The sequence below is a fragment of the Equus quagga genome, chromosome 1 (assembly GCF_021613505.1).
Source record: "Equus quagga isolate Etosha38 chromosome 1, UCLA_HA_Equagga_1.0, whole genome shotgun sequence".
Classification (NCBI taxonomy): domain Eukaryota; kingdom Metazoa; phylum Chordata; class Mammalia; order Perissodactyla; family Equidae; genus Equus; species Equus quagga.
Genome location: NC_060267.1, coordinates 128,918,338 through 128,946,256, shown reverse-complemented (window position 1 = coordinate 128,946,256; position 27,919 = coordinate 128,918,338). Strand labels below are relative to the sequence as shown.

Genomic DNA, 27,919 nt, shown 5'->3' with positions numbered 1-27,919 from the left:
AGGGGAACTTGTGGTTAGGCCATTTGAGGCCTTCCTGATTTTACCAGATGTCAAGGCAGCACATAATATTGAACTTTAATTTGAGGCCTTACCCCACAGGGATGAATGTGGGATACATACTTATAGCAGATGACTGTCCATCCATCATCTGAGCAACCTCCCGTCCTGCCTTCCACCATCCATCCATCCATCCATCCGTCCATCCCATCCGTCCATCCCATCCGTCAATCCATCGATCTATCCTCTGTACCTTCCACAAAGGAGTGAGGCAGCCTAGACATTCTCACCACGTGTCTGCTGGTTTTTAATGTTGTCCAGCTCATAGCTGTTTGTGAGTGGTCAGCATTTGGATCAGCCCTTCTAGTCCTTCTCCAACTCTTCACCCTTCTCCACTCTGCGCTAGCCTGTAGGGTCAACTCAGTGACCCTGGAATACGCTTTTTTCTGTTCTGCTTCTGCTTTTGCTAGAACCGTCCTCCCCTCTTCTCTGCTCGTCTAAATTCCACCCTTGCTTGAGCCAAGTCCCTCACCATCCAAACACTGTCCAAACTTTCCCTGAATTCTGGTTCTTCTCATCAGCCCAGAACTCCTGTGGTAACTGCTGCATGCAAGTGCATGACCGTACGCTCCTGTGTATCACTGCCTCCCGGGGGACTGTTCTTTCACCTTTTATGCTTAGTTCCCATCTCATTTGTATCTTTTCTCACCAACCTCATCATTAATTCTCTGAGGGTCAGGGTCCTGTCCCGACACCCCTGTGTCCCCCTCATTGCACAGGGTGGAGGACAGCACAGCACATTGTCACCTGCAAGCTCCCGAGGCTCCAAAGACAATTCTGGATTTAATTTAAATCATCTAATTTCTTTAAAAAATATGTATGATGTAAATACAAAAAGCAGTGCGACTAGAATCTCTAAAAGAACATTTATCTAGCATCTAGCACATGGAAGGAACTCAATAAAAAAGTGTTGAAATGTTCAATAAAACACTTAAAGGGCCTTAAAATTCTGATTATTTTACATACACCCTTATGATTGTTGCGTTATCTATGCACTATCTGTGTTATTATTAATATGGTTCCTTACACTGATTAGTTTTTAAACTGATTTCTAGATCTAAGCAATAGTGTCTGTGACATCAGGGGCTTGATGAGCTAGTTATTTTTAGATATCCTAGAAAAATTACACAATTATACCAAATTGTTGTGTACCTAGTACCTCAAGTTATTTCGTGGTTCACACTTGGGAAACTCTAACCTGGCCATGTCCATATCTACATCTTTTATGATTAAAAAAGCCAGTCATAACAGAAAAGACTGCTATTATATATCTACCATTGTATATTTCTACTTATTTGAGCATTTTACTAAAGGCAAAAACTCTAGACACAGAAAGCAGATCTGGGGGCTGGCCCCGTGGCCAAGTGGTTAAGTTCACGCGCTCCGCTGTAGGCGGCCCAGTGTTTCGTTGGTTCGAATCCTGGGCGGGGACATGGCACTGCTCATCAAACCACGCTGAGGCAGCGTCCCACATGCCACAACTAGAAGAACCCCCAACGAAGAATATACAGCTATGTACCGGGGAGCTTTGGGGAGAAAAAGGAAAAAATAAAATTTAAAAAAAGAAAAAAGAAAAGAAAGGAGATCTGTGGTTCCTGGGGCCAGGGATGGAAGTGAGACTGACCTTGAATGGGCACTAGGAGTGATGGAAACGTTCTAAAACTGGATGGTGGTGGTGACCACACAGCTGTATGAGTTTGGAAAAGGAATCCTCAAACTGTATATTTACAATGGATACATTTTATGGTTTGTAACATACCTCAAAGAAAAAGGAAGAGGAGGAAGAGGAGAAAAGAAAAGAGAGGACGAGAAAAGAAATGATGAGCCTAGAGAGGGCATGAGGGGGCCTCCGCAGTCCTGGTGATGTTCTGTTTCTCGACCTGGGTGTTGGTGAAAATTCACCAAGCCGTTCATTTATGTTTTGTGCCCATTTCTATATGAATGTTATACCCCAGTAACAAAATCTACTAAAAAAAAAAATTCAGCCAAGATGGGGGCACCATTTCTTCCCAAGTAATAAAAAGTTATTACTTTCCTGCTGATTATTTTGAATAATTACATCACTCTGCCAACTTAGTTTTACAATATTAGGAGTTTAGATTTTGTTTGTCTTAATAAAGAAAGGGTTATAAAAAGATGTGTTTAGCTAATCACACAATTGCTAGAAGAATGTCAGTGGAAGCCATTGTCCCTTAATTATTCATAACAATTATGAGAGTGGACAATATTCAACTTGCAACCAAAATAAATGGACGTGTTGAGAAGTCTTGGTGGAACAATCTAATCATCAGTCTTGAAAAGTCCCCCTCTCTCAGCCAGTTCTCCTGCTGCCTGCCAGAGTTTCAGTTCTATATTTATCTTTTCAGATCAGCAGTATAGCAATTAGTTATTATAATAAGAGCTACCAATTTGTTGTGTGCCGACTTCATGCCAGGCACTGTATTATCAGAGTTTTTCATACTTTAATTGCCTCATTTCATTGTCACAACAACCCTGCCAAGGAGTTGATTTGTTCCATTTTACAGCTAAGGAAACTGAGGCTGGGGGTTCCTGAGTAGGTCCAAGCCCGCATTGCTGGTGAGTGACAGAGCCAGAGAGCAAGCCGGAGTCCCATGCAGTGTGCTTTGCTATGTCTGGGGACCTGACGTAAGTGACAGGAAATAAGTGACATGTCTAACAGGATTTTGAATCCCGAAACACGGCTCTTCATGTGGTTGCTATAGTTACTTCTCTATGTGATGCTCTCATTTTTGCTGGGGTAACAATGGATCCACTGTTAGCCATTGAGGTGTTGAACCCCCACCACCATCCTGAAACCCGAGGGACATTTTAATAGGTTTAAAATAGCATTCTTGCCTTTTAATCATTTCAGAAGCTCCTAGAACATGAACAGATCCTGTACTATGGCAGCTTTACAAATATTGCTATTTGCTCCTTGTGTAAGACATAGGAACTCTCTAAAGGTAATATAAGCATATTTCAGACAGAATCCTGCAGAACTCCTTGACAAAAGCAATGCATTTGGGGGAGTAGGGGGTGTATGGGTGCTCCCTCATTGGGTTGAGGGAGGGGGTGGGCATCCATGCAGGAGGATGTGTGGAAAGTGAGGCCTGGGATGTGTTAGGAAGGACAGGCCATAGGACCTGGAGAACCTGGGAGAGACAGGACAGAAGAGGCAGGAGGTGTGTTTTGTAAGTGAATAAGCTCTTGCTCAATAAGCAAACACATGCAGGGGAAGTGGTTTGGATTAGGAATGAGGCGGGTGACAACCAAGGCCTGAAATGTCTTATTGATGAGTGTTTCAAGCCCTGAGCCATCAGGGAGGATGAGAACTCAGAATCTGGAGCTGTCTTGCCTCCCGCACACCAGCTGGCTGTAATGCTATGGTCAGGCAGCTTTATTCCCATTTGACATACAAGGCCTCTCAAGGCCCGTGAAGTTCTCAGATGTGGCACCCGGAGACACTCTGGGACTAAAGACGGGAGCCAGAGCTTCTGACTCCTGGTCTAATGTCAGATCCATTCTCTCTAATTATAGAGTCATAATGGCGAAGAGGATGGTGACATCCAAGGACAACCACAGGGCCTCACTCTGAAGACTGGTGAGAATCAGACTCCTCCTCCTGGTTCTGCAGCTCCCAGCAGAGTTCTGGAAGCTGATTAAAGAGAAGATCAGAAATAATAGGTAATTAGAAGCCTTATAAAAAGAAAAAATTCTCTCATCATACTTACTGAAGCGTCTCCATGGCTGGAAGTGGGGGAGGCAATGGAAACTGCTCGCTGCAAGGGTCACTTGTGCCAGAGAGTGGCCTAGAGGCTGGGGCAAGTGTGCAGAGGGAGAGGGGCTGGTCCCCAGGGGTGGAGGGAGGAGGCTGTTTAGAAATGTGTTTCCCAGTCAGGACAGCCAGTGAGTCAAAGGTTAAGGAACACTTTTGCCAGCCCCAAAAGGGCCTCAGCTGGTGAAACCAGTGACACAAGGACCAAAGGGGACTGAGGGGGAGGGAGGGAGAGACACACACACAGAAGAGACAGAACCCACTACCAAGAGAGGCAGAGTGGAGTGAGTTTCTCCACTGGCCAGTTCCTTGGCTGTTCCAAGTACGCCAGGAGGGGTAGTTGGAAGGAGCTCAGCAAAGTCTTGGGTCCAGATCATCCATGCAATTAGCTGCTTTAGGGTTCCTTACCTCCTGGGGTCAATAGGGACTGTCCTCAGCTTGGAAGTGGTCGTAGGAGGTAATTGGAAGGCTACAAGTGGACTGAATGTAAGTTCAGCTTCCAGATGACCTGCTTGGACTTCAACAGCTCTCTGAGCAGTGGAGCAGTACCCCCTAGTCTTTGGGGGCACATCCCTACCCAGGGGATCCTCACAGCCCTTTCCAATCTGGCCGAGGCATACACTCCATCCTGCTCCCTTCAGGGCCTCCTATTTGGATGCTCAAAAGGCTGTTTTGGAAAACCTGCTAAAGGGACACATACTGTTCCTTTTTGTACTCCTGCTCCAGCAATCCTAAGGCCCTTAAGGCTGTGCTGGGGCTGGAGGCTCTAAGCGAAGGAGGCAAGGAGTGGGGTGGAGGTGGGGTCGGAAGAGGAGCTCCCCACTGCGGGCAATTATCTGTGAGATTCACCTGTTTTTTGGGCCAAGTTTCATTTGCTGGTTCCCTTTTCCATCTTGTTTACCTTTTTCTCTTCGGTGCTCTTTCATTGCTCCACTCAGTAAACCTTACTGACCATTTCCTGCGGCTGTGGTTGTCCCAGATGAAAAGAGACACTGAATGAAGACTGGGACACAGTCTTCACCGTGACAGAGGTCACATTCTAGTTGGTAACGGGCAATTTCAAAACAGAGAGAAGTTTATGCTCAATGGGGGCAAGCAGGGGGGTGGTTTGGGAGCCCAGGGATGGGGAGCTGAGCAGACCTAAAAGGGTGCTGGCAAAGACCAGGGAGAGCTCCCAAAAGAGGGGGGAACTGGTGCTGGTTCCCGCTAGGGTTGCCAGATAAAATACAGGACGCTTGTATTTAATGCAATATTTGCAACATACTTATACTAAAAAAATTATTCTTTGTTTATCTGAAATTCAAATTTAACTGAGTGTCTTGTATTTTCATTTGCTGAATCTGGCAACCCTAGTTCCTGATGAACATACAGGAATTAGCTGAGTCAACAGGGGGACAGGAGGAAGGGCATCCCTGCAGAGAGAACAGCATTGTGCAAAGACCTGGAGGTGAGGGATCCTATGCTTCATTTAAGGAACTGAACATTGTCCAGTGGCTGGAGTATGGCGTGTAAGGGTGAAAGGAGCGAGTGGAGAGCATGCAGCAAACTGTCCCATAGTTGTTGAGCATGTGCTAAGTGCCAGGCATGTTGTGCGGTTCTAGGGGCTGTCGTGAGTCAGACAGATACAGCTTCTGCTCTCTGGTATCTCACAGTTGAGCCGAGAAGCAGTGAGGTGGGGAGAGGGAAAGACAGCCACTGTGGAAGTTATAGCTGGGGGCCTCCAGCCTGACTGGGAGGTCAGGAAAGGCCTCTGTGAGGAGGTGACAATATGCTGAAGGATGAAGAGACAGGCATGCCAAGGGGGAAGAGTGTTCTAGGCTAAGGGAACAGCATAACGGAGGCCCTGAAGTGAAAAAATGAACAGCGGGTCCCAGATACTGAAATGTGGCCAGAGGGGCTGGGGCCCCAAGAGAGAGAAGAGGGACAGAGGAGGAAGCTGGACAAGTGGGCAGGGGCCAGATGGCACCAGAGGGAATTTGGGCTGGATCCTGAAGGCCATGGGAGCCATTGAAGGAGTTTAAAGCAGGCAGGGTGACACAACCAGCTTTGTGTTCTTAAAGGTGACTCACGCTGGAGAGAGAAGGACAGATGGGTAGCGTGGGGACAGAGAGAATGAGGGAGACCCGGGAGGGGGCTACTGCAGATGTCCAGGATGGACAAGTTAGTGGCTTGGCCCAACCCGAAGGAGGTGGAGATGAAGAGAGAGAAGGAGAGATGGGTGCAGGCTGCACCGAGAAGGAAGACTTGGCAGGGCTGGGTGATCTGGCACTGGGAAGTGAGGGGCGGGAGGAGTAGGCATGACTCAAAGCTTCTGGTTTGGACAGATGGGAGGATGGTGGAACCATTTGCTGAGCTGAGCTGGGGACTTGGGAGGTTTGGGGGTGGTGAGGCGAGAGGGTTCAGGTTTGCACATGTAAAGGTGAGGAAACCAGTGGTGGACCATTGGAGGATGGACTATGAAGGAGAGAAAAACCATGGGGAGACAGGCAGAGCTGCGTTCAAATCTCTCTTCTCACACTTGGCTGCGTGGCTTGACCAATGACTTTTCTCTCCTTGCCTTAGTTTTTTCATCTATACCATGGGGTGATGTGGGTCCATCTGCCCTCAGAGTTGTGAGGCTGTGGTGGGCAGCCTCCAAGATAACCCTTAATGGTCCCTCCTCCTGGTATTCATGTCATGTGGTGCTGTCCCACACTGTTATAGGGTTGGTCTGTGAGATCAAGGGACCATGGGGATCTGACTTTCAAGGCTGGGTTATAAAAGACATTGTGACTTCTGTCTTTTTTTTTTTTTTTTGGCAGGGAAGGAGTTTCCCTGAGCTAAAATCTGATGCCAATCTTTCCTCTCTCTTTTTCTTTTTCTTCTCCCCAAAGCCCCAAGCATAGTTGCATATCCTCGTCGTAAGTCCTTCTAGTTCTTCCGTGTGACCTGCCGCCACAGCATGACAAATGACAGACGGGTGGTGTGGTTCCACGGCCAGGAAATGAACCCGGTCCGCCAATGTGGAGAGCACGGAACTTTAACCACTAGTCCATCAGGGCTGGCTCTTGTGGCTTCTGTCTTGTTCTCTCTTAGACCACTCGCTCTGGGAGACGCCAGCTGCCATGTTGTCAGGAGAGGCTCATGTGAAGAGGAACTACTGCTTCCTGATAAAAACTACATGGAGAGCTTGGAAGCAAATTCTCCTGCCCCGGCCAAGCCTTCAGCTGACTGCAGCCCCAGCTGACATCTAGACCACAGGGTCTGCTACCTACCTAATATGCTTCCAAATCCTTGACCCACAGAAACTGTGAGATAAAAAATGTTTGCTGTTTTAAGTGCCTACGTCTTCGGATAATTTGTTATGTGGCAATAGAGAACTGGTCCAGTTCCATCTCTCTAAAAGCACTACCACTTAGCACAGTGGTAGGGGCCATGGAATGTGTAGCATCCGTAGGTCTGGAGTTCAGGAGAGAGGCCTGGGCTGGAGGTTTGGGCATCTTTTGGCTTAGAGACAATAATGGAATCCATGGAAGGGCTGAGTCAGTCCATGGAGATGAGTACACGGAGAGGAGAGGATGATGGCCTTGGCCAGAAACCTGGGATAAGGGGTGGGTAAAGCAAGAGGAGCAGCATCTCCATGAGTCTGAGAGGAGCAGCTGCAGAGAAAGGAGGAAAACTAGAACAGGGCATCCTGGAAGCCATGGGAAGAGGCTGTCTCTTGGACGGTGTAGTCAAGGGCATCCCCACAGGGAGCCCTGAGAGAGGAAATCTGAGGAGCTTCCTCTGGATTCAGCAACAAGGAGATTCCTGGTGGGCCCACAAGAGCTGTTTAAGGTGAGGAGGTGGGCCCTGGGGCCAGACTGAATGTTGTGGGTTGGGGTGTCAGTGTAAATGCTTTCTACTCCCAAGCCCCAAACCAAGATGGTTCACAGGAGAATCCTATAGAAAATCCAAACTACGGAAAATCCCAGTCTTACAGAAGCTGCTCTAGTGAATAGACTCAGCCCTTAATTTATTTCATGAGGCTGATGTAACTTTGATAGCAAAACCAGACAAGGAGAGAATAAGAGAGGAAAATAGTAGGCATAGCTCACATATCTCACACAGCAAAAGAGGAAAGGGAGGGGATTCTGGGGTAGGGGGTCTGGGATGGGGTGATATGGGGTCAAGAGAGAGGTCTGAGAGTTATTTATGTCAGATAGAGTCCTGGGGCTGTTAATCTTCTGAGGGCAGGGGCCTGGAGAGGGAGGCGTGGGAGATCTGAGCCTAGAGAGGCTCAAGACTGGAGAAGGGCATGGGCCCAGAGCCCAGGAGGGGACACCTGGATAGGAAGCAGACCCCTCAGCCACCTTATGAGGAGACGACAGTGCAATATGGGTCAATTCAAAAGTGGGCAGAGGAGGGGGCCAGGGAGCCCCACTGAGGGCACATCACTTTCTTGACAAGTGGGAGGTGAGGTGGACAGTGCAGTGAGAGTTGGGAGGAGAGGGATAGGTGGGTGGGCCCAGAACTCCAGGCTTAATTCCCACCTTCCTCTAAGAGTACCAATCAATTTTGTCAACTGTCGCTTTCTGCTTTGTCCTCCTGGCACCCTGCTAGGCTGCATTCCTTCCTGTGACATTGTAGCTGCTGTAACAAACAGCCCCCTCCAGGCCAGCCTGGCCATGGGCAGACAAGGCTCATCGAGGCCATCTCTTCGCCAGGGGAGCCTGGACGCTTGGAGGCCAGCTGGAAAAGGGAGGCCCAGAGGGGGCAGGGGCAGCTGCAAACCAGAAGCTGGCCTTCCCCCACAGGCTGGCCACCTGAGCTCTGCAGGGGCTGGGTGGTGGGACACAGACACATGGGAACGACAGCCTCTAGTGTAAATGCTTTCCACCTCCAAGCCTGAAACCAAGATGGTTTTATAGAAGAATCCTATAGAAAATCCAAACTACAGAAAATCTCAGTCTTATAGAAGCTGCTCTAGTGAATAGACTCAGCCCTTAATTTATTTTATGAGGATGATGTAACTTTGATAGCAAAACCAGACAAGGAGAGAATAAGAGAGGAAAATAGTAGGCATAGCTCATTCATAGATATGGACACAAAAACCTTAAATAAATATTAGCAAATGGGATCCAGTACTATTGAAAAAATAACGCATCATCAAGTTGTGTTTATTCAAGGAATGCACGGTAGGTTTAATATAATAAAATCCATGATTGTAATTCATAACATTTGGGTGAAAAAAAAATCTCACATTTTATAAAATTCAACATCCATTCATAATAAAGCAGAACAGTGCCTCCTTACCCTGATAAAGCACATCTATCAAAAATCTACAGACAACACAATATTAATGGTGACATGTTAGAAGCAGTCAAGAACAAGATAGAAATGCCCACTATCATAATTGCGATTCAACATTGTGCTGTAGGTTTTAGTCAGCACAGTAAAACAAGGAAAAGGAAAGAAAATAAAGATTGGACAGGAAGATACCAAAAACCATTACTTGCAAACTCTATGATTATTAACACAGAAAATTCAAGAAAGTCTATAAACTTGTTAGAACTAAAAGAGAAATCAAGTTTGCTGAATACAAGATTATTATATAAAAACCAACCATGTTTCACTAACTATCAATACAATACACATAAATTTGAAAATATAATTTATAATAGCAATAAAATCTTAGATATATAGGAATAGTTCTGAGGAAACCACTGACAAAGTTAATTCCTTTCAGTTTTTAGTTGAGGAAGCAGAAGCCTTGAGAGGGAGAATGACTCTTCCAAGAATACCAGTAAGCCAGGGGCAGTTGTGGATTTTCAGTGGCACCAAATCCTGGAGATCTGAGTGTTGGGTAATTTTGGTGTTGTCTTTCTTTTGTAAAAAATAAAACTAATTGTATTTTCCTGATTATAAATTCAATAGCCATGCATTCTGGAAAACATAGAAAATTCAGAAGAACGTTAAGAAGTAATGTCACTAACGTGCCCGTCCTACTACCTATAGAACTACGATCAATGATTTGGTGTATTTCCTTCAAAATTTTTGTCTATGTATATTTACATTTTTAAAAATAAAATTAGGATTATACTATGTATATCATTTTGTGCACCGCTTATTTTCACATAAATTTCCCTGTATCCTCACCTAGTCTTTTTTAATTTGATAATGTAGTACTCAATTATGGTGATGAAGCATGTCTTTTTACTTAACCTACCGATTTGAGTTTTCAGAGAAAAAGCAAATATCAGATATGACTGTGATGATCATGCCGATAAAAGTTAAACCCCAGAGGCAGCTCACGCACATGCAGACATGAAACGCGTGAGTTTCTAAGGCCAGTGGTTATCCTGGTGGAGAAGGGGACATGGCAGAACCAACATCATATACCTGGTCCCACCTGGAAGGAGACAGATCTGGTTAGCAGGAAGCGAATATGATTTGGCAGGAGTCTATATCTGGAGACCAATTAGCGCGGAGACTTTAGGTAATTCCCCACTCTCTGCAGCCTTGCTTGGCTTCCTTTACGGGGAAATAAGGACAATACCGGTGAGAGCCTCACCTAGGACCAGCTCCTTCAGGCCTCAGAGCCTTTGCACCGGTCGTTTTCTCTGCTGAAGTCAGCTCTGCCCTTCTCTCCACCTGGCTGTCCACGCTGACCCTTCAGGCTAGGCTGCCATTCCCTACTCTGCCCACCATAATGGATAGGTGACCTCATTACAGGATTGCCTCCCCCAACGGAGGGTAAAGCCAGGAGGCGCTCTGGCCACAGTCCTGACGTCCAGGTCTTCCTAGGCCACCGCGTGTGAAGCAGAGGCCCCTTCCCCTTGTTCTCCATCTAATTCCGCTAATCATGCACCTCCCAACGTTTATGATCAGAACTCGTTATTATTATAAACTACTGGCTGTTTCCTTGGGTCTTGTCTGTTTTCTCCTCTCATTAGGACCCCCCCTCTATCTTGGTGGCCGCTGTATCCCTCAGGCCTGGCACATAGTCGGTGCCCCATACACGCTAGTGCGATGACACGGAGAAACAGCTCCGGGGATCCTAGGCCCTAGAACACAGTCAAGACTGCCGGGAGCTACGCTGATCCCAAACTGCGGGCGGAGGCGGGACGTAGGGGCGGGGTCTGGGCGGGGCCTCGTGGATTCGGGGGGCGGGGCCCCGGGGGCGGGACTGGGGCCTCGGGGCGTGGCTTCGGGGCTGCAGCGAAGCTGGCCTGACCGTGCGGTCCAGGCTGCGCCCGGCTGAGTCCCTGCGGCCGTCGGGCCCTCTGGCCTCTCGCCCGCGCCGCCGTTAGGGGGCGCCCGCGCTCGCGGCGCCGCGGCTCTGCTGGGAAGGCGCCGCCCGCGCCAGGCGGCAGGAGCGGCAACTCCGGGCGCGGGCTCAGTCGTCCCTTCTGCCGCCGCCGCCGCCGCCGCCGGGCGCCGGCTCGCTCGTCCTCGCGCTCGCGCTCTCGGGCCGCCGGCGTCTCCCGGCCGGGCCGCCGCAGCTGCCGCCGCGCAGTGAGTGGGGGCGGACCCGGGGGTCGGGAGGGCCGGGCACAAGGAGAAGCCCGCGCCGAGCGGCCCGTGGAGCGGGGCTCAAGGAGAATCTGGGCGGGGGTGCGCCAAGGGGACCGCGGGAGCCCGGGCGGCCCGCGCCGGGGCTGGCACGAGCCCGCGGCCGAGTGGCCGGGCTGGGCGGGGGTTCCGGGGCCGCCCGGCGGGGACGCGAGGTTCCGGCGGACCTGGGTTCGGGGCTCCGGGGTGCGCCCCCCGGGCCCAGAGCATCTCCGGTCCCACGCCGGGGCCGGGTCGGGGGACTGAGCCTGCGGGGCAGCAGCGAAGCACGACCCGGACGGGGACACCTCGAGGTTTGCTCGAAAAGGATTGTTTTTAGGGGTGGCGCGTATTGGCCACCGTTTGCTCTCATTTAATGCCTACGGGGTTTTTTTTTTTTGCCCCAAAGAGACACTCTGACTGCACCTGAGTTCTTTATGCCCAGATTTGTGTGTGTCGTGGCGTTTTTAATGCTTGATGTCAGAGGTGATAAATGGCCGCAGTAATGGGGAGCCCCTGAAGCACCTGCTGGTCTGACTGTGGGGGAGGCTGGCTGGAGGTGGGACGGGAGAAATGAATCAGGGATCCTGTTTGGGTATTCTGCTGAAGTTATCATGTTTCTGTTCAACTATACCAGTTCTAGAACAAGTTGATAAATCCAATTCTAGGACTTTGTGATAGAAGAGGTTTGAGTGGCAAAGAGACCCGAGATGACCTGGTTTGGTTAAGAATGTCTGGGGTAACCGAAGTCTCTCTTACCGTTTCCCCTTGGCATGTTCATTTCCTTGCTGTCACAAATGCCCAAGTACACGAATGATGGCAGATAGGAAAGAAGCTAGCTGACAGCATTTAGCACAGGCCTGAGCCCAAGATCGAGATGTTTTCAAATGAGCAAATGTCTAGCTGGGAAAAGGAAAATCTTTTTATCTGCAGGTTTGGTGGGTTGACAGAACGTGCTCTGTGAGAACTGTCAGTCCATACCCCTACTTCATTTTGTGTAATGCCATAGATATTAAGGATTCAGTGGTCATGACAGCCATAGATGCCACTCCTAAGATTTGTGTGATTTGAATTTTCATAAGTCATAGTTTAACCAAAGCATTACTACGTAAAGGAATCCTAGAGTGAAGTCCTCTGTAAACCCCTCTGTGTGTCTTGGATTTTGATATTTGGAGTCTGTTTAAAACAGAATATGCATATTTATTTGGATTTGGCTTTGCCTTGGAGATAATCCTGAGTCATGCTTTAGAGAAGTTCCTTCTGTGATCAAGAGCTCACATGTCTGGTGGTCTCTATAACGGCCGAGTGTTCCCTTTTACCTGTAGGTCTCCTTCTGGAGCTCTGGGGAAAGGAGGATCCTGGGGGATTGGAAGCAATTTGCGAGGGCTTGTCTTCCATTTTTGCCCCGTCTCCATGCCAGTGCTCTAAATTACTTGTGTTCACACTCTCAAGTTTCTCATTTTACTAAGAAATTTCGTTTATGCTCCTGCCATTGGTATTTTCACATTTGTTTAATACTTGCCAGTTTACAAATAGTTTTTCTACTCATGGTCTCTTTTATTTTCTCCTTTTCTGCAAACAAGAAGCTGGGCATAAAGAATGATGTACCCAGGGCCTCATAATTAGTAACAGCAGAATTGGGATACAGATCCTCATCAGTAACCAGTTCTCTTTCCTCTGCACTGGCTTGCGTGTGACTTCAGAACCCCAGTCCTGATCTGTTAGCCTGTAGGTCGGTTGTTGCCTTGGTGTTGAGTCTAAGTGGTATCATTTGGGGAAGGTGGTGTTATCCTGTGTTATCTTGTAGAAACTGAGGGTAAGAGGAATCTTACGATTTTGCGACAGCTCTTTTGCGACAGCTCTTTAGTATTAAGATAACTTTTCAACCTAAAGCGCCTTTCTTCTAGACCACGTGGAGAGAGGAGAGAGAAAAAACAATTAGTTTTAGGAAAAAACAATCCATTTCTCCAGTGGTATGGTTAAGGGTAACCTAACACCATAATCACATTCTCCTTGTGTACCTGGCTACTTGTGCCAGCCTGTATGTGAATGTTAACCCAAAGACTCCTTTAGATGTCACTGAACTAGTTACTATAAAAAGTATTTCACTTTCAAACTCCCACATTTCAAGAACAGAGACATTCAGTACAAAGGTTATTTTGAAGGTATGTATGGATGGAATTTATTGTGACTTTTCTGAATGCCAGATATAAAGATTTCAGTAGAAAGGCATTTTAAAAGGGCTACGTGGAAACTTAGGGAAGGCAGTAATTGCAGGTTTTTATTATTTATTCAAGTTTGGGGGTATGTATTGTAATGTATAGGCTGTTAATATAAGAGTAGGACTTTTGCCCTGGAGAATTCTTGGTCTGTAGCAGAAATGATAAAGCCAGAATATTTATGTTAAATTAGTTTGTCATAATCAGAAAGTCTTTAACTGCACTTCTGCAGTGGCGAGGAGAATGGCTTTCAGGGGTTCTTAGGTTATTCTTTATTAACTTGTTGAATTGTGCATTTTTCTGATTTCCTACTTTAGAAAATTCTTAGCAGTTTCTTTTAAGGCTTTTATAAATTCTTTAGTGTTTGTTTTCCTTAACTTAATCATTTGCTGACATTACACTGTCAGAATTTATACGTTAATCATGATTAACCTTTGAAGCTTAAATGTGGGTGAATTTTCAGTACTGCGCTATCTTCTTTGGGAACGGTCAGCCAGTTGTTTCCACAAGAATTTTATTTGCGCCAAAGGTCAGATCTCTTCAGGTGAACTGATTTTACAGGGTCAGAAGCCTTTCTGTGAACTTTATAATTGTGTGTGCTTGGCTGCATTCACTGTTGTTTAAAATTATCTTTAGTAAAGAAAGTCACTTTAAAAGAAAATTTTTTTCATTATTACCCTCGTACTCTCCATTCCTGGCAAATTTTCTGAAATATTAGATTTTTCTTTGTCTTCCTCAAGTGAAACAGGCCCATTTGATGCCCATTTTGAGCTCTTCCTTCTGCTGCCTGTCTTGTGGTCATTTAACTTCTCATTAAGCCCTCCGCTGGAGACTGTGCCAGAAGGGGGAGAAGATGAAAAGCAAATGAATCATTTTTTAATTGTTAGCAGGTCTGGAAAATGATTTAGTAGAAGAGATTGAAGCTATTCTGGAAATTCTTTTGGATTATGTTTTATTTTATTCATTTACACGGCCTCTAAGATATTCCTAAAAGTCATCAATTCAGAGGCTGATTATCCAGCTGTTGGATGACCAGGAGTCTTCCTGCTTTTTTAGGTTTGTTTCTTGCTGTATCTAAGCATCGCCATAGAGGATGTTTAGAAGTAAGAAATAGAGACAAAATTTAATCAATACAGTTTTTTCCCGTGGAGCTCTTTAGTGAACAATTTGATTTTTTGGGCCAGTTTAGTCATTGTTATTGGCAGTGACTAATAGTAACTTCGTTTATTTTGGTGTATCTTAAACACAAGTGTTGGAAGGCTTTTGGGTGCTTTTTAAGAAACATGGGCTTGTATAGATCCCTACAGTTGCTTTCCTCGGTTCCTGAGCCTGAGGTTTCATTACATCTTTGTACTGGAACAGGACCTTGGCTTTTGCCATGGATGGATTCAGGGACATCATCTAATTTTCTGTTTATGATTGCTCAGCAAGTTATCTTGTTTTGATTTAGCAGTAAAAAAAAAAAAAGCATTGATAGTGGACAGACCTTGCCAACAGCTGTAACATTGATGATGTCTGGTTTCTTCCCTGTCTTTGGTCTCCCATTTCTCCTTTAACCGTTCGGATCTTCATGGATTGGAGTTCTTTACTTCACTTAATACAGGAGGACAGCAGCCTTCAATCATACTAGTGAGTAGGGTCTTGCTGTTTTATCTTGGGAATTTTTACAAGCTTACTATGCCACCCCGCTCACTTGTACTGAGTTACTGTTAAATTTGTAAATAAATCCCTACTATGTGGATAGGGTTAATAGACGGCTGTGGGAAGTTTACAGTTAATCCTTTCAATTTCGTTTCTCAGATTCTGTTTCCATTTCCACCCAAGGAGGGGATTTATGGAAAGATCTAGACTAGGAGTCAGAAAACCTGAGTTCTTATTCAGTTAGTTTTCAGCTGTGGGGCCTGCAGTAAATCACTTAATCTGCTTTTTCTCTGTTTTGCATCTCTAAGATGGGGACACTAATTCATGCTCTGCTTACTGTATCAGGAATGTTGTGGGGAAGAAAGGCCCCCCTTTTTACTTACACTGTTTTTTCATTCTAGAATCCCCTCTCAGGTCATCCACACATTGCTGCAGAGTTCTGCTGAGCGAGCTCTTCTCGGAAGTCCTCCCATTTTCCTGTTTGGAATTGTTCTTGCTCTTTTTTCCTGCAGGCCTCTGCCAGTCCATCTCTTATGTAGCGCTTTTGAATTCTGTTCTGTACTTCAGTTATTGCATGTTGCCTTTCTTCATAGAGTGAAAGCTCCATGAGAGCAAGGATTGTACATTTCCTGTTTCTGTGTATCCACGTTGCGCATGGACTTCCCCCTCATCCCCTCGGTTGACCTACAGTAAATGTTGGTTGAGTGAATTATTTTTGAGGCTCTCAAGAATGAATACTTTGGTTGATGGGAAGTTGCCAGAGGTGAGCATCTTATCAGAACTTTTGGATGACTGGCTTTTTAAATCACTCAGTTACTGATCTGCCTGTTCCATCAGGAACTGAATCAGATGCTTGTAATAAACAAATTAGTAAAGCCTGTTTCTTGGTTCTGTTTACTTCAAATGCTGTTTGTGAAGCAAGTCAGAGGAATGAAAGGTTGTCAAACAGCCCTGAATTTGACATTTGTTCCGTTTCTCACCCTGTAGCATGTGGAGGCCTATCTATATCCAGCTGCTGAGTATGGAGAATAAAAACTGACTGCACGTTGTCTGGTCCACATTTCAGCTTGTTTGCTTTGAAGAATTTGCAAGGTGGAGAAATAGATGCTTCAGGCTCTGATTTCAGCCCCTGCTGTGCTATGCAAATGTTCTCTACATGCCTGAGTGACCTTTTGAGAAAGAGCCTTTGTGATCTTCTGTAGCCAGGGCCTGTTCTGGAAATAGTGCGCCAGTTTCCTCCAAAAGTGGGGAAAGTGAGTCTGTTCAAAGACCATATAAAAAAGCCAGTGCTTTTCCTGGATGAATACCGATAAATCCATGTTTCTTACTGTCTCTTGCCAGAGCTTTGGATATTTTCTCTGCAGTTTGCTTTGCCGGTTGACTTGGGGAATGATGTGTGTGAGAGGGAACTGACTAAAGCAGTTCAGTAGCCGGGAAACTGTTTAAGTGCTTTTGAATTGTAGATAAAAATAAATTCAAACTGGCATCATTAGTATCTGGGTGTTTATCTGTGTCTTCAGACTGGCTCTGCAAAAGTGCCAGCTGAGTGACTTTCAAACAGATTTGTAAGATTCTTTTTGCCCCAAAGTGTGCTCTAATGGTTTGGCATTTAAACTGTTTTCTATTTGTTTTGATTATTGTACAAAATGAAATGTATCATTATTAAAAGTATAATTAGTTTTTTTAAAAAGCAATACCATTCTGATGTATTTCTCTTGGAAAGTGCTGCTGGTGTCTGGGAGGTTTATGGTTTTTCATGCTCTTACTGAGATGTTTAGTTTGTGTAAGCTGAAATGCTGATGAAAAAGAGTTTTGTCTTTCTCCCTTTGTCTTAAATGACCTCTTTGATAAGGCTCATCCTAGGTGTGTACCAGGATAAGGTTGTAGCCTTAATCATAATGTTCTCCTATAGAAATGCTAAATATTGAAGTTTCAGAGAAGGTGGAATTTGAATGATTGGTTTACTTACCAGGCTCTTCCTCCTTCTCTAAGTGGAGGAGGGTTCTCTCTCTGTGAGGGTGGTCAGTGTCTTAGGTGCACCTTGGAAGGATAGAGGACCCACAGAAGGCCAGAGGGGAATGCTTGCTTCCCTAGATCTTGGTCCTGTAGTAGGTTTTAGCTGAGCAGAGATGAGTAGGTTTCCAGTGTTTGGGCTGCTCTGTTGGGTGGAAAAACCCTTCTTCTCTGTTTTCATAGTTAAATGCGCTATCATATGTTTTTTTCTCCTCCCCAAGTTTTCCTGGAACCTGGGCTCCCGGAGACGCAGCGCTGGAGCAGATGGATAATGGAGACTGGGGCTATATGGTGAGAGACTTTTGCAGATGCGTTTTGAAGGCTGGCAGATTATTTTTGTGTGTGTTTCCCTCCTCTTATGTATTCTTAGGTATAATACATCTTAGAAGAATGAAAATTATAAATTGGTGCAACCCCCCCCCAATTAGTTTACATGTAATTTTGGGGTGTTGTTTTTATGTAAGCATATGCAATTTAGACTTTCCAAGTAACTTTTTATAATCTCTTATTTGAGAGAGGTCATGATTTTTTAGTCTTTAAAGTATGTTGCTCTTAAAACTCTTCCTTCCTAGAAGAGTGACCTGGCAGGTCAGGGCACCGAGGCCGAGGCCGTGCTCTTGTGGTGAGGCGGGGCAACAGTTGAGAAGGTGCCGCTTCTCCTGCTTGTGCTTGTTTTACACATGCATGTGTCTCCCTATTTTTCTTTTCCTTTGGTAAGAAATACTTTACTTGTCTAGTACCTGAAGTCTGTCCATCTTTATTTTTTTTCTTAAATATGTGTTTCTAAACAGAAGGTATTATTATTTAGAGAAGCTTGCTTTTCAAAGTTAAAGGCCAGATTGCAACATTGATGTTACAAAAGGGAATACACTATCGGATTATGAAATTTGAAAGCTGCTGTTAGCCTTTGGGTATATGAGATTGTGTTGACCAAACTGTGTATTTTAACTTCGCATTTGGCACTGTGATTTCCATGACAAAGTTATGAAGATTAGGTCTGTACAAATTTTTATTTTTAAAATAAATTGCACTATTCATTTCCCTTTTTTGAGGGGGAAAGAAACAAAAATATTGAAAGTAAATGTCCTTATGTTATCAAATCATTTTTATTCTATTTTATGTTAAATTGACTTAAGAAAAGTGAAAGTCCCTTTTTTTCTAATCAGAAAGAAACTTAATTAGCATATTTTAGTTTGGCGTTTCTCTTTCCATAAAATACTCTGACCTGAAAACTTCCCTCTAGACACTGGGCCTGGAATGTAGTGGCTTTCGAAGTCAGGCCCCCATTTCTTAGTGTAAATCTTTAAAGAGTTGGATTTATCCCTTTTTTCCCTGTTAAAAGCAAATGTTAGCTCCCTTCGTCTGGGTGGGTTTATCACTGAAAGTAAGGCTATTTTGCACTATAGGATTGCTAAGTGCCTTATAGCCTGAAGGAATCTTTTGCTTTGCTTGTTACTGTTAATTTTCTTAATTTGTCAAAGTTAAGATTTAAAGAATTTCAGATGACTGATCCTTTTTTAAAAAATTTCAGATGACTGATCCAGTCACGTTAAATGTAGGTGGACACTTGTACACAACGTCTCTCACCACATTGACGCGATACCCGGATTCCATGCTTGGAGCTATGTTTGGGGGGGACTTCCCCACAGCTCGAGACCCTCAAGGCAATTACTTCATTGATCGAGACGGACCGCTTTTTCGATATGTCCTCAACTTTTTAAGAACTTCAGAGTTGACCTTACCCCTGGACTTTAAGGAATTTGATCTGCTTCGGAAAGAAGCAGATTTTTATCAGATTGAGCCCTTGATTCAGTGTCTCAATGACCCTAAGCCTTTGTATCCTATGGATACTTTTGAAGAAGTTGTGGAGTTATCTAGTACACGGAAGCTTTCTAAGTACTCCAATCCAGTAGCTGTCATTATAACCCAGTTAACCATCACCACCAAGGTCCATTCCTTACTAGAAGGTATCTCAAACTATTTTACAAAGTGGAATAAACACATGATGGATACCAGAGATTGCCAGGTTTCCTTTACTTTTGGACCCTGTGATTATCACCAGGAAGTTTCTCTCCGGGTCCACCTGATGGAGTACATTACAAAACAAGGTTTCACGATCCGCAACACCCGGGTGCATCACATGAGTGAGCGGGCCAATGAGAACACAGTGGAGCACAACTGGACTTTCTGTAGGCTGGCGCGGAAGACGGACGACTGATCGCCAACCCTGAGAGAAGGTCCTGGAAATTGACTCTCCAGCAGGTGGAAGAGACTGATTTTTTTTAAATTTCAGTGTGGGATTTTTTTTTCTTAATATTTGTATTTATTTGAAGGCATTGAGGACCAGAAGGAAGTTTTGTGCTTTAGCAGACTCCTCTGTTTTGTTCCCTTCATCCTGAGTATGCATGTGCCTGTTCAGAGCCTCCAGATACCTTTTTTATAAAAAGAAGTTGGAAAATCATTATGGTATATAATCTACCCTTAACAGAGCTTTTTTATTACAGTGCTAAAATGATTTCTGATTAAATGGTCCCTAACTCAACTAGAAGGCTAAAAATGCAGGAATGAAAGAATAAACAGAGTACTCATGAGGCCTTTGAGAAAATTCAAAACATCATGTAGGGTGACCTAGTTTCCAAACCAATAAGCAGTATTGTAATATTAAAGGAAAACTGTTCCAATCATTTAAAAGTACTTGTTAAGTACTGCTTTTTACAGTTATGACAACTGTTTCTTTCTATGCATATAAATCAAGCAACCAAATATCTGTAGCCATGGAAATGTCTGACTAGAAATATTTATATTGGATTCTGAATACAAAATGTCCCTGTGGTAGAAATCTTACTTCTTATGCCTGGTGCAGTATAATTCCCAAGTGTACTGTCTACCAGGAAAAAAACTAATAAAAAATGAAATATGAAAATTAGGTTTGTATTTATTGATTATTATTACATAAGGGGGAAAATCATATTCCTTGTCTAAAGTATGCATTGTTTGTTTTATGTCCCGATATGTACTGCCTGCAGCACGTTTGCACTTAATCCAAGAGGACTCAGTGGAACCTTAGGATGTAGTTTATAGAACTACTGTGTCACTGAAGCAGGGATAGACGGCATTATTAATTTTGTCTAAAAGAGTGCATATCTGAACAGTGAACGTACAGTTTGACAGATTTTTTCAAATAGGACTTATGTGGAAGATTATAGGTTTTTCTTCAATAAGCCACTAGTTGTCAGCTCTGAATATGACCCTTACTCTCGCTCTGTGTTGAGAAGAGGGACAAACTGACTCCAGCCACTTTATTCTTGTATATTATGGGACCTGGAAATGTATTTTATTATTACAGTTAAGTTTATTTCTGAGGAGAAGAAATAAACTGCAGTGAATGAAGGATCTGGAACAGTTGGAGATATGTATGTACTTTTATTTATTTCACCATCGTCTTACTTTGCATAGTTCCTTTGAGTCTGTTTCTTGGAAGTTACTTACAGGAACGATTATGTTAACTATACTGAGACTTCCCAGTTTGCAGGAACACCTTATAAAAGGAAGTCATGAAGTTTCTTCCTGGTTTTCTAAGGGAGGAGTGGGGCTCTGAGGCTGTGTGCCTGGGGCATCTCTCTCTGAGGAGATTCTGAGATTCTCTCTGAAAGGAGGATGAGAACACTTACCTACATCCATTTTTGCTTATGCCTCTCTGAAAATTTAAGATTTGACACATGACCGAAATCCAGAAGCCTGTATAATTATCCAATTTTCACCATCTTCAAACTAAAATTCCTAATATTAATAGCAGGTTGCTGTAGTTTCAGTAAATGTACTAGTATGAGGTTATCTTTTTAGAAAATTGTCTCCCACTTCAAATTGATTGTTAGTTACCTAACAAAGAAACAAACACACAAACAAAGCCCCCAGCCCGTTACATGTTGTTGAATTAGCTGAGGTGAATGCAAGGTAAAATGATTTGGGTTGAAAACAGGTATGGAAATGGGAATAATATTAGTTGCTCCTTTAAAAGTTAAAAACTTACGTCTCTTCCTTGCTCAGTTTACTGTAGATAAGTTTGCTTTTGGTACATTTTCTCAGGTTTATTAATTATTAGCAACTAAATGATTATATGAGTAAATTAGGAAAAGTAGCCAGCTGAGATTTTTCTGCAATTTAATTTGTCTGATGGCATTTGATTTTGAGTATTTTATCTACTTGGGCAATTGAGAATGATGTGAAAAATGTAGCTTGATTATATTTGGGTAATTTGAGACAGTTATGTCTTTTTTATGAAATTTTAAATCATTTTCACTGTGGAAGAGTTGATTTTTAAAAATTGATACTTAGTTGCATTCTTAGGGCTCTACATTTTATTTAGATTACATGAAGTATAGACACTTTTGGAGAGGATCGTGTGTGTACGTGTGTGTGTGTTCTTTTAAATCCTCGGATAAATGTGTGCTAAAGACATAAGTGATAACTAATGAGTCTGTTGGCTTTTGCTAGATCTAAAGCAAAACCTTGGTATTTAGCAAAATAGATGATACAAATGGACAGTGCTACAGTTTTTTATTGTGGGAAATTTCAGACATATTCGGAAATAGACAATAGTGTAACCACCTGTGTACCCATTGACCAACTTCAACTATTCATCCCCCCTTTTTCCTCCCATGGATTATTTTGAAGTAAATCACAGATATTTCATCCACTTCAGATTGTGTCTCTAAAAGATAGACCCTCTTTTAAAAATACATACATATGTACTTTTAAATTTTAATCATATATATGCCATAGTACCATTATCACATAGCAGTGCCTCCTGAGTGCTGTTGACTGTTTCATAGCTTGGATCTGCAACTTTGTAGTAGTGGTCTTATATATTTCTCATAGGCAGGGTTCTCCTGTTTGTACAAAGAAGTGCATTATTAAGACAACATTTCTGGCAGGATTAATGACTTTTACTTTCAAATTAAGTTTTCAGTTTAAAGAAAGTAACATTACATAAGAGTCTTAATTTTTAAAATTATTTTTTAAATTCATTTTGTATGAACATATGGAGAAACATTTTTTTCAAAGGGCATCCTTCCCTTTCTCATGCAGATTTTAAGTTGTGATGCAGGTGGCCAGTTAAAAAAACACAGCTTATCATTTACTTTTAGAATTTAATACAAATAAAAGACTCTTTGAACTTGAGCATTAACCACAAAGCAAGGAACCAGAAGGTGGAATTAGGTAAGCAATATTGTATGTCAGAATAGTCATCCCCATTATTCTCTAATGTAGTGACTCAATTCTTTTCTTCACAGTGCTAGCCGTATCTTTTGTAATATTTACTTGTTTATTAACTTTTTGGCCTGTCTAGGCTAAAACTGTAAGCTCCTTGAAGACAAGGGCTGTTATTCTTGTTCTCCACTGTATCCTTAGTACCTAGAATAGATTCTGGCATATAGTATAAGCTCAATAAATATTTGTTGAATGACTGCATGAATGAAAGAGTAGATGCATTTAGCACCTACTTGGACAAATTTCACAATAGAATCATTAGGGGAAAATAGGATTCTTGTTTTGGAATTATCCCCAGCGATTCCTCACTGCTTGCATCTGTAGGGAATCACTTAGTTATGAGTTCATGAGGGGAAATAGCCTTTTGCAGTTCACTTTGGAGAAACTGGCTTGAAATAGCATCCCACATCAGGAAAAGAGCCGAAAAGCAGACACCATGGTTAGAGTAAACGATGAGAGAGTACATCATCCTGGCTAGGGATAAGCTCAACACTTAACCTACACAGATGGAAGAGAGGCTGGCTTAGGATTCTAAGACATTTAACTTAGCATAACACTTCTCTTTCAGTAGAAAACATCACTGAAATATGTTCCCATTTGTGCTTTTGTGTCTACAAGTCATGTTTCAACATAGCTGTTGTTTTAACTTGCTACTGTAGCGTGCCTTTTGCTACTGGTGCAAGTGAAGAAAAATGTCTCTTTGCAGTTTCAAAATTATCTACAGCAGATTAGGAGAATACACTTTAAAAGTGATATTTTGGGCCGGCCCGTGGCATACTGTTTGAATTTGCATGCTTCCCTTCAGTGGCCTGGGGTTTGTAGGTTTGGAATCCTGGGCATGGACCTATACACCACTCATCAAGTCATGCTGTGGCAGCATCCCACATACAAAATAGAGAAAAACTGGCATGGATGTTAGCTCAGAGACAATCTTCCTCAAGCAAAAGGAGGAAGATTGGCAATGGATGTTAGCTCAGGGCCAATCTTCCTCACCAAAAAAACAAGTGGTATTTTGATGGTCTCTAGAGAAGCCAGCAATGTAAGATTATGTGGCTATATGTTAGCAATCAACCGAGTATCATTTTAACCAACTGGAAAGAGTTCTCCAAGATAGTTTGTAATCTCACGTTCCTAAATTTCTGTGCATGAAAGAACCGCGTTGCTGTACCTGTCACCTTTTTAGCAACATAACGTAATGGCGACCATTTGCAGCATTGTGTATGCAGTAGGCTCCTTCGTCTCTCTCTGTGTGGGTCATAAAACCATGTTCATTTATTCCACAAATGCAAAGTGTCTACTCTGTGATAGACCCTGAAGTCAGGAAGATGAAGACTCCATCCTTGTTCACGGTCAAGTGGCAGGAGAGGGAAAAGAGAAGAGTGAATGGGACGAAGTGCATCATCATTTTACCAAATCTGCAGTGGCTGCGGGTCAGTCACGGCCCACCTTTAGGTAAGCCTGCCCTCATTTTGTATCCAGATTAAATTCTTTAGAAATGAAGATTAGAAACAAACTAAAAAACAAGCCAGCCCCTTATGTTTTGTAGTGGAGGTGAGGATTCAGGAGAACTGGCGTGTTTCCTTGTGTTGCTAGCAAAACAGGTTTAGCTTGATACGTCCGTGTTTCCTGACAGGTCGTCCCCGCAGGGTTGGTTTTTCTCTGGAGTACCAGAGGGCCTGCATTTACCTTTAGACCACGAGAACTGATCTGGAGTGGGAGGACTGCTGTAGTTTTATGCCAGGATTTAAACGTTAGTACGTAGAGAGATCTAATCATTAGAAAGAATAACACACTAGGCGTAGCTTAACTGTGCTAAGCACTAAATGTGTCATACCTTCCATAGGTACGTTCTTTGTAGTTCCTTGTTGAGTTAAAAGGATACCTTCCTGGAGACAGGAATGACCAAAATGGACTGGCCGCCTATCTAACACCCGTCTTAGGGGTAACCGGTAGTGTTAGAGCTTTAGATAATCACGTTAAATTAAGCTATGAGCTATGACAGGATGCAGCAAGTTAAGAGCAAGTCTAACACCACGCCAAGTGTGAGTGAAAGCCTGAGAGCTGCCAATGTGATGAGGTGTTAAGACAGCTTTTCTGAAATTTGACCTAAGAGGTAAAAAGTAAGCTTCACCATCTGAGTAACAAATTTGCATTATAGAACTTAAAATAATCTGTTGTGTACCTGCAGACTGCCTTTGTTTTGATCACCTGTATCAAATCTGTTATTAAAGATGGGTTCCTCAAATTCTTAAATGCAGGGTTTATTTTTTTACTTCAGCTATTGTAGTTATTGATATTCATAACTTTTCCCAGGGAGGCTCATAGCAGAGTGTGGGACCCTGGCCCATGACTACGAGGAATTTATGAGTCCTCCTCCTTTTCTGTTAGTGACCTCAAGTTCTGGTATTCTCTCCTAGGACAGCTGGCACTCTTTTCACGTAACCCTTTCTGCCGTCATTTATATGGTTTCCTGGGCTACTGACGGCAGAGCAGCAGCCTTCTTTGTTCCTGGGATTGGGTTCCCCAGTAAAGAGGAAGGAGCTTCTCTAGCAGGCAGTGACGTCTGAGGGAGACCTCTCCCGCTAGACTCCTCTCACCTCTGAATACCCACTTTTATCAACACAAAACTGAGAGTTAAACGGCTGAAAATAAGATGGTTAAACCCTGCAGTGCTTTATCTTCTTATTTTTTTTCTTTTTCTCCCCAAAGCCCCCAGGTACATAGTTGTATATTCTTAGTTGTGGGTCCTTCTAGTTGTGGCATGTGGGACGCTGCCTCAGCGTGACTCCATGAGCAGTGCCATGTCCACTCCCAGGATTCGAACTGACGAAACACTGGGCTGCCTGCAGCGGAGCGCACGAACTTAACCACTTGGCCACGGGGCCAGCCCCCAGTGCTTTATCTTCTTATTTTTGTTACTCAAAAGCCAGCTTGCCCTTGGGTATGTCAAGCCATGATTTAGAGCTTGGGCCTTCCTCCTAATTCCCTTTACCAAATTCCAAGCGATACAGTTTGCTGATTGTAGTCTAGACTCAGAGTTCCTGCCGGGCCACATCCTCGTCCTGGTTTCTTTTATGTATTCTCAAAATATGTTAAACAGACACACTATGCCAAGTGATTTCCAACCTAATGGGGAAACACAGACGTGTCCTCACTGCTTGTTCTCTCCTGTTTCACATCATTTATAATGTGTTCTACTCGATTACCTGAGTATTGCTTGGTGACTTCTGAGCCCAATCGAACAGACGTTCATAGACATTTCCATCGTAACAGCCAAGTGCTGAATTTAAGCACTGATCGGTGAAGTCAAAAGCATCAGTTAACAAGATGGCATCCTTCCTGTGAGAGAAAACAAGAGTTCCTGAGTAATTTAGACTCTTCTTATAAATCCAATTAACCTGGGATGGTGAATAACAACACCCTATAGAGATTGCATCATTTTTCACTGTCAAACAACTCAGCGTTAATTTTTGATTAGTTTTATATGCACAGTGTAAAGAGTCAAATCGTTCTTTAAGGCTTGTTATTTAAAATCAGCATATCCCTGTCTTTCACTTCCATTCCATCTCCTGCCCCCCATTCAATCAGTTTCAGTTTCAGTCTTTTAGCTGATATTTTTGGTATTTACCTGAATGTCTCTAACTATCTTGTTTGTATTGCTACTTCTTGATTATTCAGTTTTAGATATCTCTTGACTCTCCATTACAAAAGATAATGATTTATTTTTATGAATTGATTTTTGCTGAGGAAGATTTGCCCTGAGCTATCTGTTGCCAATCTTTCTCTTCTTTTGCTTGAAGAAGATTGGCCCTGAGCTAATATCTGTGCCAGTCTTCCTCTATTTTGTATGTGGGTCACCACCACAGCATGGCTGACAAGCAGTGTAGGTCCATGCCTGGGATCTGAACCTGTGAATCCAGGACGCCGAAGTGGAGTGCACTGAATTTAACCACTACACGACGAGGTGGACTCAGGATTTATTTTTAGCACCCCTCTCCTCACCCCTACCTATTGTCCCCCCACCCCCGACCTAGGCTTCCTTCTCTTGGCCTTCCTGCCTCCCAATATAGTTATAATTTTGGCCAGACTAATATCCAGTGCTTACATTGTTATGACTGTATGTATCCTATATATTATTGTGACTTTATGTGCCCTTTTCACAGCTGAGCTGTGTCCCTCTGATCTACCTCTAGGCTCACTGTTTCTCCGACACTCCTGTCACAATTCTTAGTGATTTCATGGTCTGTGTGAATGTACCTCTAAAACTTGGCTTCTCCGGTTCCTTGATCTTCTCCATTGACATTGTCCTACAGCCTCCCTCTGTCACTCTCTGCCAAGATCACACACCAAGCCTCATCACCAACATCTGTACCTTCTCTAACCTCAGCCATGTTCCTTTCACCATCTCCTATCTTTCTAGTATTCTGACTTCTATAATTCTCCTTTTCCCTTTCAAGCAACAAAATGTGTTTTATTTTAACCTACTGAATGAAATGTAAGAAAGAATTGTTCACATGCTTCCCTCCTTTTTTTTAGCAAAGGCTATAAAGCCTAATATGCAATTGTTTGTTTACACTCTTCCCTAACCTTGTTTCACACAGCATTTGAAGTGACTGGGATACTGTACCTGTTTTAATCCTTCCTGGATGCCCCTGCTCCATCATTATGAGACGATTTTTATATAGGGCTGTTTATAATTCTTTGACCCTACTGGCACCTACCATCCATTTACTGTTCCTCATCCCCCTTGTGGTCTCAGTTCCCTCCTTATCCAGCTGAAGTTCCTTGGTCTATTATATTCACTCCCTCAAAAATGTGTTCAACAACTTTTCTTACTTTCTACTGTCATACTTGTTTAGCAAAATCCAATTCCTCGTTATCTCCAATTTGCCACCGACTTTGTGCCATCACTGTTGTAGCTATATGTGGCTGGAAAAACCAATACTGACTGGTGTAATAAGGGTTCATGCCCAGCAATCATATTACATTACTCCAATTCATTTACTCTTTCATTCTCTTAGACGATTATTTCACACCTCTTTCTTCCTCAAATCTACACTCCCCACCTCCTCGTCTCTTTTACCTAGATAACTTTGCATCCTATTTCACTGATAAAATAGAAGTGATAAGAGCATTTCCGCAAGTCCCCCCCATCCCTCCATGGATTGACACATACAGTGCTTTCTCTTTTAGTACAGGAAACTGTCCAGGCTCCCAGCTCAGGCTGATTCCTCCTTGTCCACTAGATGCCTCCCTTCTTGCCTACTGGAGAACAATGTTCCAGAAATTCTCCTGCCTTTCCCCTACACTGTCAAAATATCCCTCTCTATTGGATCGTTTCCATCAGTATACAAACTGGCTGTTGCTTCTCCCACCTTAGAAACAAGCTTTTGGCTCTGTTTCCCTCTCCATCATCTACCCCACGTCTTGG

The 27,919-nt window shown here is 43.5% G+C and overlaps 3 protein-coding genes and 1 long non-coding RNA gene across 8 annotated transcripts in view; 2 read left to right on the top strand and 2 right to left on the bottom strand.

Moving 5' to 3' along the window:
- Positions 1-3,333: 3,333 nt before the first annotated feature.
- On the top strand, positions 3,334-7,083 carry LOC124237105 (uncharacterized). The gene is made up of 3 exons (XR_006887944.1): positions 3,334-3,443; positions 3,595-3,741; positions 6,908-7,083. It is a non-coding gene; the product is annotated as an uncharacterized LOC124237105 (long non-coding RNA).
- Positions 7,084-10,884: 3,801 nt separating this feature from the next.
- On the bottom strand, positions 10,885-14,943 carry LOC124252150 (basic proline-rich protein-like). The gene is made up of 2 exons (XM_046685403.1): positions 14,908-14,943; positions 10,885-11,613 (listed from the first exon to the last, which is right to left on the bottom strand). Exons 1-2 carry the CDS (start codon positions 14,941-14,943, stop codon positions 10,885-10,887), a joined length of 765 nt encoding a protein of 254 aa, XP_046541359.1.
- Positions 11,168-19,948, top strand: KCTD6 (potassium channel tetramerization domain containing 6). Of its 5 annotated transcripts, none has more exons than XM_046647611.1 (3): positions 11,168-11,308; positions 17,439-17,508; positions 18,749-19,948. In XM_046647611.1, exons 2-3 carry the CDS (start codon positions 17,482-17,484, stop codon positions 19,433-19,435), a joined length of 714 nt encoding a protein of 237 aa, XP_046503567.1. In that variant the 5' UTR covers positions 11,168-11,308; positions 17,439-17,481; the 3' UTR covers positions 19,436-19,948. The 5 variants fall into 5 exon arrangements, with proteins under 5 accessions (XP_046503567.1, XP_046503596.1, XP_046503576.1 ...); XM_046647640.1 differs by lacking the exon at positions 11,168-11,308 and adding an exon at positions 11,389-11,407; XM_046647620.1 differs by lacking the exon at positions 11,168-11,308 and adding an exon at positions 11,422-11,658.
- A 1,809-nt stretch (positions 19,949-21,757) lies between these two features.
- Positions 21,758-27,919, bottom strand: part of ACOX2 (acyl-CoA oxidase 2) — a 29,139-nt gene continuing 22,977 nt past the window's right edge. The window contains exons 14-15 of the mRNA XM_046647923.1: positions 25,695-25,827; positions 21,758-22,106 (exon numbers count right to left, since the gene is read on the bottom strand). Coding sequence (XP_046503879.1) covers positions 22,044-22,106; positions 25,695-25,827 — 196 coding nt within the window. The 3' untranslated portion in view covers positions 21,758-22,043. The remainder of the gene's footprint in view (positions 22,107-25,694; positions 25,828-27,919) is intronic.

Bases quoted from the DNA above. Each gene is read 5' to 3' on its own strand.
- LOC124252150 (XM_046685403.1), bottom strand. From the start codon at position 14,943: ATGGCAAAAGCCAAGGTCCTGTTCCAGTACAAAGAT. The intron at 11,614-14,907 runs GTAATGAAACCT...GCTGCCCCGCAG, and splicing joins TCCTGTTCCAGTACAAAGAT to GCTCAGTCCCCCGACCCGGC.
- KCTD6 (XM_046647606.1), top strand. From the start codon at position 15,134: ATGGATTGGAGTTCTTTACTTCACTTAATACAGGAGGACAGCAGCCTT. The intron at 15,193-17,438 runs GTGAGTAGGGTC...CTCCTCCCCAAG, and splicing joins AGCAGCCTTCAATCATACTA to TTTTCCTGGAACCTGGGCTC. The intron at 17,509-18,748 runs GTGAGAGACTTT...AAAAAATTTCAG, and splicing joins ATGGAGACTGGGGCTATATG to ATGACTGATCCAGTCACGTT.